Here is a 15,903-nt window from a genome sequence, read left to right as displayed (position 1 = left end):
GTAGGTTCTTGTTATCATATACACAATTATTATTTCATTTCTACATCTATTTTGTCATTTGATTTTTAAATGGACCACACTGGAAATAAGTGTTTTCACTTTCTTGTGTCATCCATGTCTTTTAATGTATTTACAATTATATTATGTACTTACATTGAACTTAAAATCACTCACCACAATCACACTTTTAATATAAAGATGACGTATCACCCCCCTGCTGGAATGGCGTGAGTCCAGAAAGTAGTTAGCAACATGCATGCACAGCTGCTTTCAGCATGTGGTTTTAATTTGACAAACAGACATTGGCTGAAGACATTCAAACCACTACACATTTCACTGATGGTACCAACATGAAACTTACGATACTCGTGGTAATAACAACATGAGAGTTATCTAAACTCACTAAACAAATTGAGCTACAAAAAACACAATAAATCAATAACACTAATAACACTGTTATACTAACATGACCCACAATAACAACATTTAAAACCTCAAAACCCTGAACTCCCTGGCCTCCTTTAGCAGTAATGGTACTTGTAATAAGTGTAGCTTATTCGTAGCTTTGGAGGCCAGGCTGGGCGAATTGGAGACTCGGCTCCGCACCGTGGAAAATTCTACAGCTAGCCAGGCCCCTGTAGTCGGTGCGGACCAAGGTAGCTTAGCCGCCGTTAGTTTCCCTCTGGCAGATCCCGAGCAGCCGGGAAAGCAGGCCGACTGGGTGACTGTGAGGAGGAAGCGTAGTTCTAAACAGAAGCCCTGTGTACACCGCCAATCCATTCACATTTCTAACCGTTTTTCCCCACTCTGCGACACACCCGCCGAGGATCAAACTCTGGTTATTGGTGACTCTGTTTTGAGAAATGTGAAGTTAGCGACACCAGCAACCATAGTCAGTTGTCTTCCGGGGGCCAGAGCAGGCGACATTGAAGGAAATTTGAAACTGCTGGCTAAGGCTAAGCGTAAATTTGGTAAGATTGTAATTCACGTCGGCAGTAATGACACCCGGTTACGCCAATCGGAGGTCACTAAAATTAACATTGAATCGGTGTGTAACTTTGCAAAAACAATGTCGGACTCTGTAGTTTTCTCTGGGCCCCTCCCCAATCGGACCGGGAGTGACATGTTTAGCCGCATGTTCTCCTTGAATTGCTGGCTATCTGAGTGGTGTCCAAAAAATGAGGTGGGCTTCATAGATAATTGGCAAAGCTTCTGGGGAAAACCTGGTCTTGTTAGGAGAGACGGCATCCATCCCACTTTGGATGGAGCAGCTCTCATTTCTAGAAATCTGGCCAATTTTCTAAAATCCTCCAAACCGTGACTATCCAGGGTTGGGACCAGGAAGCAGAGTTGTAGTCTTACACACCTCTCTGCAGCTTCTCTCCCCCTGCCATCCCCTCATTACCCCATCCCCTACTCCCAGACCACCAATAACCAGCAAAAATCTATTAAAGCATAAAAATTCAAAAAGAAAAAATAATATAACACCTTCAACTGCACCACAGACTAAAACAGTTAAATGTGGTCTATTAAACATTAGGTCTCTCTCTTCTAAGTCCCTGTTAGTAAATGATATAATAATTGATCAACATATTGATTTATTCTGCCTTACAGACACCTGGTTACAGCAGGATGAATATGTTAGTTTAAATGAGTCAACACCCCTGAGTCACACTAACTGCCAGAATGTTCGTAGCACGGGCCGAGGCGGAGGATTAGCAGCAATCTTCCATTCCAGCTTATTAATTAATCAAAAACCCAGACAGAGCTTTAATTCATTTGAAAGCTTGACTCTTAGTCTTGTCCATCCAAATTGGATGTCCCAAAAACCAGTTTTATTTGTTATTATCTATCGTCCACCTGGTCGTTACTGTGAGTTTCTCTGTGAATTTTCAGACCTTTTGTCTGACTTAGTGCTTAGCTCAGATAAGATAATTATAGTGGGCGATTTTAACATCCACACAGATGCTGAGAATGACAGCCTCAACACTGCATTTAATCTATTATTAGACTCAATTGGCTTTGCTCAAAATGTAAATGAGTCCACCCACCACTTTAATCATATCTTAGATCTTGTTCTGACTTATGGTATGGAAATTGAAGACTTAACAGTATTCCCTGAAAACTCCCTTCTGTCTGATCATTTCTTAATAACATTTACATTTACTCTGATAGACTACCCAGCAGTGGGGAATAAGTTTCATTACACTAGAAGTCTTTCAGAAAGCGCTGTAACTAGGTTTAAGGATATGATTCCTTCTTTATATTCTCTAATGCCATATACCAACACAGTGCAGAGTAGCTACCTAAACTCTGTAAGTGAGATAGAGTATCTCGTCAATAGTTTTACATCCTCATTGAAGACAACTTTGGATGCTGTAGCTCCTCTGAAAAAGAGAGCTTTAAATCAGAAGTGCCTGACTCCGTGGTATAACTCATAAACTCGCAGCTTAAAGCAGATAACCCGTAAGTTGGAGAGGAAATGGCGTCTCACTAATTTAGAAGATCTTCACTTTGCCTGGAAAAAGAGTCTGTTGCTCTATAAAAAAGCCCTCCGTAAAGCTAGGGCATCTTACTACTCATCACTAATTGAAGAAAATAAGAACAACCCCAGGTTTCTTTTCAGCACTGTAGCCAGGCTGACAAAGAGTCAGAGCTCTATTGAGCCGCGTATTCCTTTAACTTTAACTAGTAATGACTTCATGACTTTCTTTGCTAATAAAATTTTAACTATTAGAGAAAAAATTACTCATAACCATCCCAAAGATGTATCGTTATCTTTGGCTGCTTTCAGTTTTATTGTGGGCAGTCTAAGGCACACCTGTGCACTAATCATGGTGTCTAATCAGCATCTTGATATGGCACACCTGTGAGGTGGGATGGATTATCTCAGCAAAGGAGAAGTGCTCACTATCACAGATTTAGACTGGTTTGTGAACAATATTTGAGGGAAATGGTGATATTGTGTATGTGGAAAAAGTTTTAGATCTTTGAGTTCATCTCATACAAAATGGGAGCAAAATCAAAAGTGTTGCATTTATATTTTTGTTGAGTGTATGTGGCAAGCATTAAGTGAAAGTGAGAAGATGAGGAGGAGGATGGAGCAAAGAGGAGGAGAGCGGGAGAGAGCATCATAGGAAGTCCTCTGGCAGCCTCATCTTATGGCAGCATAACTATACAGTGGTTCAGCAAGGTGAAAGATAACACGTCTTGATACAAGCAAGATTAAGACATCTAAATATTTAACGTTAAACTTTTAACCCCTTGCTTTCATATGAAGAGGTGATATAATGTTCTTCCATTTTTATGATGCCAGTTCTTTATGACCCTTGCAATGAGAAACACTTTATTTGCGTTAGCCTGTGCTTGTTCGTGTGCTTTGCATCAAGCAGCTTTTTGAGGTTGCGTTCTTGACTGGATGCAGGTCCGTGCACCAGTAATAGCTTGGCCACCGAAAGCTAAACATTTATATCATGTTTTGAAATCAGTCTGCACTTTAGCCCATTAGGGCAAAGGATGCTGTGTTGGCAGAGAATAGAGGTGATATATATATAATATAAGATTCTTATTGTTTGTGCTTGCCAGTAGCAGAATATGCTAATTGCATATTTTCAGCTCAGCCATATAAGATGGCCAGCAGATGTAAATGCCCAAGTAAAGAATTGCAAAATCTAAAAGTGCACATAAAACTACTGTGTGTCAGATTTAATGTCATCTAGTGGGAGGTTGCAGATTGTATTATGCCATCGTTAGTCATGAGTTAGTTTCCTTTCATATTTGGCTACGGGCATTCATGCTCCTTTGATTTCTCTTGTGATAAGCAATATGTATGAGCCTCCTTTTTACAAATATGAGGGTTCACAAACGTCTTAGCCTGCATTAGAAACCAGTGGACGGTGTCTAGGGGTGTACACCGATTCCTCTTCTTTTGTCTTCTGTCTTCCCACATGTTCTTGTGCAGTTGTTGTCTCACTAAACATCAAGAGATGTAAGGGCCCAGTCACACGGCACACGGCGATAGCTGAACGAAGAAAAAAAGACACAAAGTTACAACTCGTCGAGAAAAGGTGGACGAATTATCCGGCACTTTTCCCATCACTGAAAAGCCTGCGAATCAAGAGCGCATAAAGGAACGAAACAAAATCAAAACTAATGAAAGAAAAATTAAGCGAACGTTGACCATGACGCTTTAAATGAAATCAAAATGAAACATTCACGATGACGTGGCCGACAACGGGTATAAGACCAGGCACAGCCAGCCCTGTACTCATGTACCTGCAGGTGCGGGATCTGGTTGTCTTGACAACAATGTGTACGCGCAAGCAGGCCAGCCACACACGGATGGAGCGTGTGTAAATAGTTACAGTAGTTGATAAAATGTTCTTACCGCTATTGTTTCTGTATGACAGCGTTGCTTTTTGTTACACACATGGGATCCATTCAGATCTCATTAACATTTGTGCAAGACGTCGGTTTTGGGAGGTTGAACGAAGTTGGACGACAGTCAGGTGGAACACTGACGTTATGGAAACTACGCAAATGACGAGGAACCGCCCAGACAGAATGCAAAACAGAATATGGATGAATTGAATTTTTAACAGTTTGCAAATTCTGGCAAAGCGCCGGCTACAGGAACGAAGCTGGACGATGGTTAAACGATGCCTCTGTAAGTCAACGTAAGTTGTTTCGTTTTGGCTTCGGTGTCCTTCGTTAGTGCCGTGTGACCGGGGCTTAACATTTAATTATCCCATCACATCCACAGGAGCAGCAGTGAACGGGCACCTCGCATTCCCCAATCAGTTGACATTCCAGCTTGCTGTCTCCTCCCGTAGTTTTCTGCACAATACCCATGGTGGGTCTAGTCTCGTCTCAACACCAATCAGACAGCAGCTGCTTGTAACTATGTCGTGCTTCCACGTTCTTTTCTTTAAAATCCTCCAACAACCGTTTGATTTGACTGTGATGCCAGCAACAACACTCACCATCCTCCACACGTGCACACACGCACCAATGCTTGTACTCACATCCACACCTCATCAGTCAAAGGGTCCCTCGCCATGGCAACAGTAAATGAAATAAACCTGAAAGGGCCCCTAGTGAGCGGCGGATGCTGGAGCTGCCTGTATTGTTGGAGGGAGGATCTGGCAACCTGCAATCACAAGCCCCTCTATTCAGGCCCTCTTTAGTATTACTCAGCAAGTCAGGATTTACTGCATCATGGCTTCCGTTCTTTTCAGCCCTGACTGGCACATTGGCATGAGATAAGTGCCGCTTGGAAACGTGGCACAGTGGCTGGCCACACACAATGCTCCATCGCTCTTACACGTCTCTGTTTGTGTGAGTGTGTGTGCACGCGCCTGTGCAGCCTGTAGCGAATCTTAATTATGTTTTGGTCTGACTTTCAGGTACTGGATGTACGTCCGGAGACGGAGGCTGTGCTCAGTGAAGGCACCAGGGTGTGCGCTTACTGGAGTGAGCGATCGCGGTGTTTATATCCAGGCTATGTTCGCCGAGGTAAGATGTGACGTACTGCCTCGCGGTCTTCTTGGTTAAGCTCTTTTGTAATTTTATACTGTATTTTCCAGAGTATAACTCACTTTTCTTTTTCACTCATTTGGGAGGTCCTGCGACTGAGGCTGGATTTCCACATACGTTTGAGTTCCACCTGTGATTCATTGCAACTGTGATACATGTATGAAGCTGATAGGCACCAGTCAAATCAATGCATTCTTTTCCACTAACTCTGCAACAGTACATGTGACCTACAGCGCAACGTACCGCTACATAGCAAATAGGCAATAGGTCTATTTTTGTCTTCACTGGCTTCCAGTTCCTGTGAGATCAGATTTTAAGGTTCTGCTACTAACCTATAAAACTGTTCATGGACTGTCACGTCCCTACTTAGCTGACCTAATTAAACCCTGTGTACCAGCCCGGGCTCTGTGTTCTCAGGGTGCAGGACCACTTTGTGTCCCTTGTGTGAATAAAAAGTCTGCAAGTCATAGAACTTTCTCTATTGTGCCCCTGTTCTGTGGAATGATCTCCCTGCATCAATAAAACAATCAGATTCTGTAGAGACTTTCAAGTCCAGACTTAAGACGCACTTATTTTCCCTTCTGTATGGCTAGCATACTGGCATAGTATGTTCCTATGCTTTGTACTCTTTTAATTCATGATATTAGGAAACAGCGGGCCGCTGCCTCAACTTTATCTAAAGTCTGGGTCAGGGTCGGACTGGGAACAGATTTCGGCCCTGGCATTTTTCCTCTGGACCAGCCCACTATTGGCCCGACGAATCCACCCCCAAACACGCACACCCACCCGTCCATACCGAACCCCCAATGAACAAATACTATACACATTAACACCATGAACACACACTTAAACACACACTTTCACTGTCATTTCACCTTGATCATAGTACAAAACACGGACCCGGCGCCACGAGGGGGCGTCTTGATAACATTAAAGGCAATTACATATTTTGACAAAAAGTTTAAATGACTATATATATATATATACTGTCATTGAAGAGGAGTGGACCAACATTCCACAGGCCACAATTAACAACCTGATCAACTCTATGCGAAGGAGATGTGTTGCACTGCATGAGGCAAATGGTGGTCACACCAGATACTGACTGGTATCCCCCCCAATAAAACAAAACTGCACCTTTCAGAGTGGCCTTTTATTGTGGGAGTCTAAGGCACACCTGTGCACTAATCATGGTGTCTAATCAGCATCTTGATATGGCACACCTGTGAGGTGGGATGGATTATCTCAGCAAAGGAGAAGTGCTCACTATTACAGATTTAGACTGGTTTGTGAACAATATTTGAGGGCAATGGTGATATTGTGTATGTGGAAAAAGTTTTAGATCTTTGAGTTCATCTCATACAAAATGGGAGCAAAACCAAAAGTGTTGCGTTTATATTTTTGTTGAGTGTGTATATACAACCCCTGGCAAAAATTATGGAATCACCGGCCTCGGAGGATGTTCATTCAGTTGTTTAGTTTTGTAGAAAAAAAGCAGATCACAGACATGACACAAAACTAAAGTAATTTCAAATGGCAACTTTCTGGGTTTAAGAAACACTATAAGAAATCAAGAAAAAAAGATTGTGGCAGTCAGTAATGGTTACTTTTTTAGACCAAGCAGAGGAAAAAAATATGGAATCACTCAATTCTGAGGAATAAATTATGGAATCACCCTGTAAATTTTCATCCCCCAAACTCACACCTGCATCATATCAGATCTGCTCGTTAGTCTACATCTAAAAAGGAGTGAACACACCTTGGAGAGCTGTTGCACCAAGTGGACTGACATGAATCATGGCTCCAACACAAGAGATGTCAATTGAAACAAAGGAGAGGATTATCAAACTCTTAAAAGAGAGTAAATCATCACGCAATGTTGCAAAAGATGTTGGTTGTTCACAGTCAGCTGTGTCTAAACTCTGGACCAAATACAAACAACATGGGAAGGTTGTTAAAGGCAAACATACTGGTAGACCAAGGAAGACATCAAAGCGTCAAGACAGAAAACTTAAAGCAATATGTCTCAAAAAATCGAAAAATGTACAACAAAACAAATGAGGAACGAATGGGAGGAAACTGGAGTCACGTCTGTGACCGAACTGTAAGAAACCGCCTAAAGGAAATGGGATTTACATACAGAAAAGCTAAATGAAAGGCATCATTAACACCTAAACAGAAAAAAACAAGGTTACAATGGGCTAAGGAAAAGCAATTGTGGACTGTGAATGACTGGATGAAAGTCATATTCAATGATGAATCTCAAATCTGCATTGGGCAAGGTGATGATGCTGGAACTTTTGTTTGGTGCCTTTCCAATGAGATTTATAAAGATGACTGCCTGAAGAGAACATGTAAATTTCCACAGTCATTGATGATATGGGGCTGCATGTCAGGTAAAGGCACTGGGGAGATGGCTGTCATCAATAAATGCACAAGTGTATGTTGATATTTTGGACAATTGAAAGGATGTTTGGGGATGATGAAATCATTTTTCAAGATGATAATGCATCTTGCCATAGAGCAAAAACTGCAAAAACATTCCTTGCAAAAAGACACATAGGGTCAATGACATGGCATAGGGTCAATGTCAATGAGCAGATCTGATTTGATGCAGGTGTTAATTTGGGGGATGAAAATTTATTTTCACAATTTTTTTAATAATAATAATTTTTTTAATTTTTTTAAATTTTTTCCACAGAAATCCTACTTTCCAATCACACTGCAGTCATTGTTAAATTATTTCCTTTTGCATTTAGAATAAACATTTGTATTTATTTAGTGTTTGTTTTTCTGGTTGAAATAAGATATAAATAATCTACCAGACTTCAAAAAATATACAAGTTTCCATGTTATTTTATTTGTCTAAAAGTTTTAATACAGATGAAAGGCTTCTAAAGAACCATTTATTGATTTATTTACCTGTTTTAATTACAAGTGTTCTAAACTTTTTTTTTTAACAGTAATCAGAAACTTTGGGTTAACAACAACAAAAAAACATTTCCAATGATTTTTCTTCAGAAAACTGCTCTCTAAATGAGCAGTCCTGTCACACGTTAATGTTTTGTACAGATCAGTGGTTTCTGCACCATTCGTATTGGTCCAATCCATTTTGTAGAGATCAGTGGTTTCTGCCACGAGTCTTCCGTGTTTTGCCCGATGCGTTGTTCCTATTGGACAATGCGAAGGTACGTCACAGCTCACAGTGTCGAAAGTTGGCACACCTCATCTCGACAGAACAAGGGCTCTGTGGTATGCAGGAGATCACTTGACTGAGCGTCTATACGTTCAAATAATAATAAAAAAAATACTGTCATCACTCTTCACTCTTAGTCAGTCTCTTACAGTGGTGCAACGTAAATACACGAGCTTTCCAGGAGCGCACGTCTCCTCCGGTGTGCACTTTTTTTTTGGGGGGGGGGGGGGGGGGGGGGGGGGACCCGCCCCCTGTGATTTTTTTTTTTTTTTTCTGGCGCCGGGTATGACAAAACGGAAGCAAAAGCACACAAGCGGAAAAAAGTTCTCATTCTCTGCTTCTCATTCATGTTATTTCATGACTGTACGTCAGTGACCATGGGTCATCTACAGAGGAACAGACGGATCATATTTGTACTGCCGGTTGATGAGGGGGATTTAATACAAGGTGATGTTTTTATATGGTGCATCATGTTAATTTTTTTAAATACGTCCATGTAATTCCTGATATGAGGCAGTTTCCAGCACCTGTCACAGGACAGCGATGGTAGCTCACTGGTAAAGTTTCCAACTAGCAGTCAGAGCTTTTGGAAGGCGGAGGTTCAAATTCTGTGGGTGACATGTATATTTTTTCTTTTATTTTCCCTTTATATTCTTCTTGAAAAAGCTGCTGTGTTCCCACATGCACTGAACTGTCGCAGCATGTATTTTTCTTATTTTTTATTTATTGTTTTTTCACAGCAGCTGCACGATGTGGTTACACATTGTGCTGGTGGCACTGTCTTCCCGCGCGCACAAACCACCGCACCAGCATCGTGCACACCTGCCCATCGGTGCAATGTTTCGTGGTGTGCATAATTCGAACTGTAAAGTCCATTAATTTTTTTACTGCTTATCTGGTTCTGGGTCACGGTGGCAGTAGACCAAGCAGCTCAACACACACTTCCCTATCCTAATAATAATAATAATAATAATAATAATAATAATAATAATAATAATAATAATAATAATAATAATAATAATTATTATTATTAATAATAATGATATTGCCATTATCATTATTATTGGTATTATTATTATATAGCACTTTCCCAGGAATCAAAGATAAAATCAATAATAAAACTTCAATACATTGTTTCCAAAGACTTAACAGACTATCCGTGTGCATTTCACATCATCCTCTCCATACGAGCTCTGCTGTCCACTGAGCATGTGTTTGTCCATCTTGCTTATTTCTGTAATTTAAGAATCCTAACGCTAAAAAACAGCAAAGGCTCCACTGTGCACATGACCTCCACTGAGTTCCTGTTCATTGTTAAACTCACCCCGGGAAACACAGTGTTACAAAGTGAGTTCCACTCACTGAAAAAAGGTGCAACTGATTCTCCGGTGTAATTTATACTCCGGAAAATATGGTATGTAATAATTTTGAACATTATATTCTGTTTAAATGCATTGCTTGCTATCTTACAGGTGGTTCATCTGATGAGGGCAAGCAAGGAGGCGTGATGGTGGAGTTTGATGATGGAGACAGAGGAAAGATTTCCCTCCCTAACATCCGACTTCTGCCTCCAGGGTACCAGATTCACTGTGAGTATCCTTCAGTGTTACTGTGAGCTTGCTTTCTTGCATTTTGATTGATTTAATCATTTGAAGCATGGTCTTAAGACTACTTTTAATCAAACTTCACAACTTGCATCATGACAGCTGAAAGTAGGTTCCCCAACGTAACGATATGGCCCAGTTTGAAATTTGTAAATCCTCCGAGGCCCACCCAAATCTGTAACCACAGATTTGATTAAAACATGCGACTAAGAAGTATCCATGTGTATCTCTATATCTGTATCTCTGTCAGTCTAGACAGACAGATGGCCACACAGACAGATAAATTAATTAAAATTTGACATCTTTGTTACTTCTGATTACATTTGTTTAAAATAATCATAAATATTCTTGGGTAATTTTACACTTTATTACAAAACTTGAAAATCAAGACCTTTTATTTGTTTATTTTAATGACCTTCACGGCCCACCTGCAGTACCTTCGAGGCCCACCAATCTGTGACTTGTGATCTTTGTGAATCGCTGCTTTAGGGGGAAAGAGGCGGGATGAGGACAGAAAAAAAGCCCACAGAATTTCATTAGTCTCCAAGAATTCCCTGTTTTTCTCCACATAAAAGTGATGAATCTCAACAAAATGTGCCAGCTGGATTTTCGCTTTATATTACTATGCTACATAGTCATTTTATGGCATAAAATGGACACAATTTCAGTGTTGTAGCCATTCAAACCTCAACACCAAGAGCAGCTCGAAGAATTTTTGTTAATGGCTTTCCCCATGACGTCACTGGGGATTCCCCTCATGTTTCCTTACTCCCGACACAGGGAACAGCTGGGGCTATATTTGAAAACACTTTTATTTGCTAATCTTTGTAACACATTTACTGTGACCCAGACCCGGATAAGCAGCTGAATGAATGAATACAACAAAGCTTGTTAATTTCAATCAACGTGTAATTTAACATCACATAGCGATGGGTATCAATACTCTAGTACATGTTTTTATGATGTCACGGGCACCAATCCACCATGGGAATACTTCCAATAAAGGAATCAAGCTCACTTCCACATAAATACTTGAGTTTTTCTCACTCTGTCTGTTTTTCTCCTGGTCATAGAGACTGTGCAGGTATGTAGTTAGAGAGGCAAGGGGTCGGAATGCCCCCCTCCCAACCCTTTAGTGTAAAGATCCACTTTTCAACATAGTTTAAAGATTTTTTTTTTGCAAATAGTAACAACAGTAATGACCATATTACATTTTAACAACTAAATCATTGTTCAATCAATATTACACTGAGCATTCAAGTTTTACTACTACAAATCTGTGCTACACAGAGCTATATAAAAAAACATGTGTACTTATTTTTTAAAATAAATAAAACGACAAGGAGCAGCCTGGATTGAAGTTATTTTTTGAATGCATGGTAGAGCTTTTAATTTGTCAAGTATGTACACTGGATTAATTTTAATGTGTTTGCAATATGCTCTGTGCAAGTGCAGTATCTAGGGAAATACATGTATTCGGTTGCAAAGCCATGACTTAACACATCACGTGATAAATCTCTTTCCGGACCCAAACAAACTACGTATGTGGGTTTCTCTACAGCGATGGCTGAGCCAGTCACTTTGTTTACGTTGACAATCTTCTTTTCTTGCGCACCAGAACGGGTTAAAATGGGCTTGAATTCGTCTGATTCTGGTCGGGTGATGTCTGTAAATGTTGCAAATGGTACAGGATGTAGGCTGCCATTAAATGCCACAGAAGAAGAGAGGGTGCATTACGTTTATGTCACAGAAGCGCGTTTTGAGGTCGGGGGACATTTCTGCCTTTACAAAATGCCTCAAGAAACCACAAAAATGCATAAAAGTACTTACTTTACTCATAATTGTTGTCAGTCTGGATAAATCGTCAGACTGTGACCCATTGATTAGGCAGCTAATCTTGTTTTCCACAGCGGAGTGTGTGTGAGGGTGCATTTGTTTAATAACATGGGGCCGCGCATTTCTGCATTCACAAAATGCCTCAAAAAGTGCATAAAAGTACTTACTTTTGCCATATTTGTTGTCAGTCTGGGTAAATAGTTGGAATAATGTCATTTCCTCAGCGGAGTGTTCACGAGACAAAAAGAAACGTGTTTTCATCATGGTAAGTGGTCAGAGCTGTTATCTCCGACCACCAGCGTGCTCCATCACAAGGTCAGCTGAATGACGAATAATTTATAGATTCTTAACGATACCCATTCTACTTGCAGTCACTGATCTAAATTAAATACTTTTGCGAAGTTGACATTAATATTATCTGTTGGGTCCATTTGGCAGTAACATGTCTAATATAGTCGTGTTTATTTACCTTACTCTACTCTACTCTACTTTACTCTACTTTTTTCTTTGCCATTAGTCGGAAACCTATAGACAGACAAGTCTGGAGAAGTTTCAGGACGATTGGTGCACATGGGCACACAACACTGTGGCATTCTTTCGCTGGTTACACTGTGCCGCCAGAACCAATGAGTGCAGAGAAAAACACGTATTTTCTTTGTTTGGGTCTGAAAGGAGATTTATCACGTGAAGCGTTACGTCAGACTTTGCAACCGAATTAGATCTGGACTCTGTCACTAATTTGAATTTCCTTTGTAATCACCCCTGTCTCGGGTTGATTCCCAATAGCAGCATCAACACTAGCCTATTATCAAATTGATAACTAACTCCTCATATCTGGCAACCACGACAACAGTCACTCAGAATTAAGGTGCACTGTGACACAGACTATATTTAAAGAGCAGCTATATTTCGCCAGTACCTCAAATTCGCTCATTGTTTTAGGTGGTGAACCTTCTCCTGCACTGTCAGTACCCAGTGGGACAACAACCAAGAGAAGTTCCAGTCTGGAGCAGCCCCCCATCAGTGATAAGCCTTATGACAGAATCATTACCAACACTGGAGCCAACAATCAAATTCTTGCTGTTCATAAAAGAAGACCAGGTCAGAATGATTCACAGTACATATGGTGTACTGACCCTTTGTGACAGTTGTTCACAATATTTTATTTAATTTATGTTTATACAGGATTGTTTGGTTGAACATACGTGCTGTTTTATAATGTTGATTTTCTTGTAGTTACACAGTTGGTCAGGGTTGCAGATGATAGTGGTTGGGTAGTATTACCCTAGTGGGGGTATTCCAGTTGGTTGCTGTTAGTGTTGTTCTATTGGAAGGGATTATGTTGAAATATTTCAAATATTTTTTCCATATTGTGGTCAGTGCACTGTGCACACAAGACGTCTGGTACACTGCAAGCATAGATGACACTGATCTGTGTTGTCTTTGTTCCAGGGAGGCCGAAGGGTTCTGGGAAAAAACAGAAGCAACAGCAGCAGAGTGAGAATGCAAACAAAGAAGCGTCTCCTTTTGTGGGTTGGCCTTCAGTTACTAGCACTAGAAAGAGGGCATCAGACAATCTGTTTCAGCTCAATGGAGCACCCAGGAAGGTCTTGAGAGGGAAGGAGGATGACCTGTTCTCTGTGCCGAAGATCCAGCCATTAGTCTCGACTCCTGCCAAAGGTCTGTTTAGCAGCAGCTCCTTTGAGGTGGACTCTTTCAGCAGCATTGCCAATGGGTACTCCTCCTTCTGCACTCAGTCCACAAGGCCAGGATTACCTCTGGACCACAGAAGTGGGACATGTGGCCAGAAGCGTAGGCAAGATGACCTAGTTATGCCACGCAGCAGGAAGTCTGGACAAGAGTTTCTCATTAAGTTAGATCATGAAGGAGTAACCTCCCCTAAAACGAAGAACAGCAAGGCCCTGCTGTTGCAAGGAGGACCCTCAGGGGTCAGTGGTTTGCCAAGGCCAGAGGCTTATTCCCACCCAGTGCTGCTTGTGAAAGACAACAAAAAGGGCGGTGCCTCCAGGGTGGAGCTCCTCTTGAAAGGAGCCCCACCTCAAAGAAAGCCCTCACCCTCTCTGCGTCTTGGAGAATATAGTGACTTAGGCTTCAGCTCCCACCGAGAATGTCACAGCTCCTACTCTGATATAGATGATGAAGAGGAAGAGGAGAGGAGGAGGGCTGCACTGGCTGCAACCTCAGGAGGACTAAGGACGGCTGGCCGTTTCCTCTCCCGCCTCTCTGTCTCCTCATCCTCTTCGGTTTCTCCAGCTCATCCTCTTCAGGTTCTCTTTCAAGTTCCAGCCTCTGTTCCTCTGACAATGACTCCTCCTACAGCTCAGAGGATGAGGACAGTTCCACGTTGATGCTGCAGAGCTGTCTGTCTTCCCACCGAGGGCTCTTACAAACCTCTGAACCTTCCACCTCTTCGAGGCCACACCAGCACTCCTTTGTGGCCAAAGCTGTGGCTGTTGCCAATGCCAAAGGGGGCTCTCCTGACCAAGTCTCCAACACCAAGTCCCTGAAAATGAAAGAGATCAGCAGCTCCACCTCTAAACCCTCAAAAGAATTCATTAAAAGACCCAGAATGCTCTCAGATAATTGCTCATTTATTCCACGACCCAAGATGTCTGCATTCCTTGGAGGAAGACAAATGTGGAGATGGTCAGGAAACCCCACACAGGTGGGAATTTCTATGTTTTACATCATACTTTATTTAAAGCTGGGCTCCCACTGCAGATTTTTGGCCCAATTCCACAAATGAGGAAATCGAGCATGATTATTAAAACAGCGGGCAAAATTTAGGTTACCTAGTATAATTGCAGAATACAGTTCTGACAAGTCCCATAACATGAGTCCTTGTGCGCATGTGCATAGTTATTGCCACACTTTTCCACAAAGTAAAAATGTATCTGTTAATATTCATAACATATGAAGTATTCATAGTACTTCACTTTTTCCACTTTTTCTTATGTTTCAGCCTTATTCCAAAATGGATGAAATTCTTTTTTTTTTTCCTAAAAATTCTACACACAATACCCCATAATGATAATGTGAAAAAAGTTTTTTTTTATATATTTTAACAAATTTTTTAAAAATAAAATATAACGCAATGCTAAAATACCTTTGGCCATATGAGCATTGTGTTGTTTATAATTGGCCATTGTTGAATTGATTATTAAGTGCCTGTTGTCTGGTGTACAGTTTGTACATGTACAAATCAAATCATCATTTGTTCATGTTGTGCAAATCAAGGAATATTTGTAGATCACCCTCAGCGCAGTTGCAGGTATTAATTAGACAAATTTTACTCCATAGGATGTTAGTTTTGAGTTAGCAAAAATTATTGTTATCAGGTTGCAAAAACAGCGTTTTTAGATTTAGAAGTGTGTATTTCTCACTAGCTTTTACATAATATACCAGAAATTAAGCTGTTAGCAAGTAGCTACACCAGGAAGTGATGTCACCATGCTAACCTCTGCAAAATGTCTTGTACATATGTTCAGAGGTGTTATTAGGTTCCAAAAACAGTGTTTTCAGTTATAGAAGTGTTTATTTCTTGCTAGCTTTTACATAAGATATGAGAAACATGTATAGAAACAGACAAAATGGAGCGATTATGATACACCAAGGTTACCATCTTTGAACTTGTCCAAGGTCTGTGTCCCAAGAATGTTCCCTGTGAATTTCAAGAGTCTGGCAGTAATAGGACTGGACCTATGCTGAGCA

At 40.9% G+C, this 15,903-nt stretch overlaps 1 protein-coding gene across 1 annotated transcript in view; it reads left to right on the top strand.

Annotated features, from left to right (window-relative positions):
- Window positions 1-15,903, top strand: part of LOC117527681 (BAH and coiled-coil domain-containing protein 1) — a 179,275-nt gene that overhangs the window by 156,420 nt on the left and 6,952 nt on the right. The window contains exons 23-26 of the mRNA XM_034190135.1: window positions 5,406-5,514; window positions 10,204-10,320; window positions 13,114-13,272; window positions 13,624-14,857. Of these exons, the coding sequence (XP_034046026.1) occupies window positions 5,406-5,514; window positions 10,204-10,320; window positions 13,114-13,272; window positions 13,624-14,540 (1,302 nt within the window). The 3' untranslated portion in view covers window positions 14,541-14,857. The remainder of the gene's footprint in view (window positions 1-5,405; window positions 5,515-10,203; window positions 10,321-13,113; window positions 13,273-13,623; window positions 14,858-15,903) is intronic.

This window comes from Thalassophryne amazonica, chromosome 16 (assembly GCF_902500255.1).
Source record: "Thalassophryne amazonica chromosome 16, fThaAma1.1, whole genome shotgun sequence".
Classification (NCBI taxonomy): domain Eukaryota; kingdom Metazoa; phylum Chordata; class Actinopteri; order Batrachoidiformes; family Batrachoididae; genus Thalassophryne; species Thalassophryne amazonica.
The sequence above is the reverse complement of the archived record's forward strand: the minus strand, read 5'-3'. Positions and strand labels throughout refer to the sequence as shown.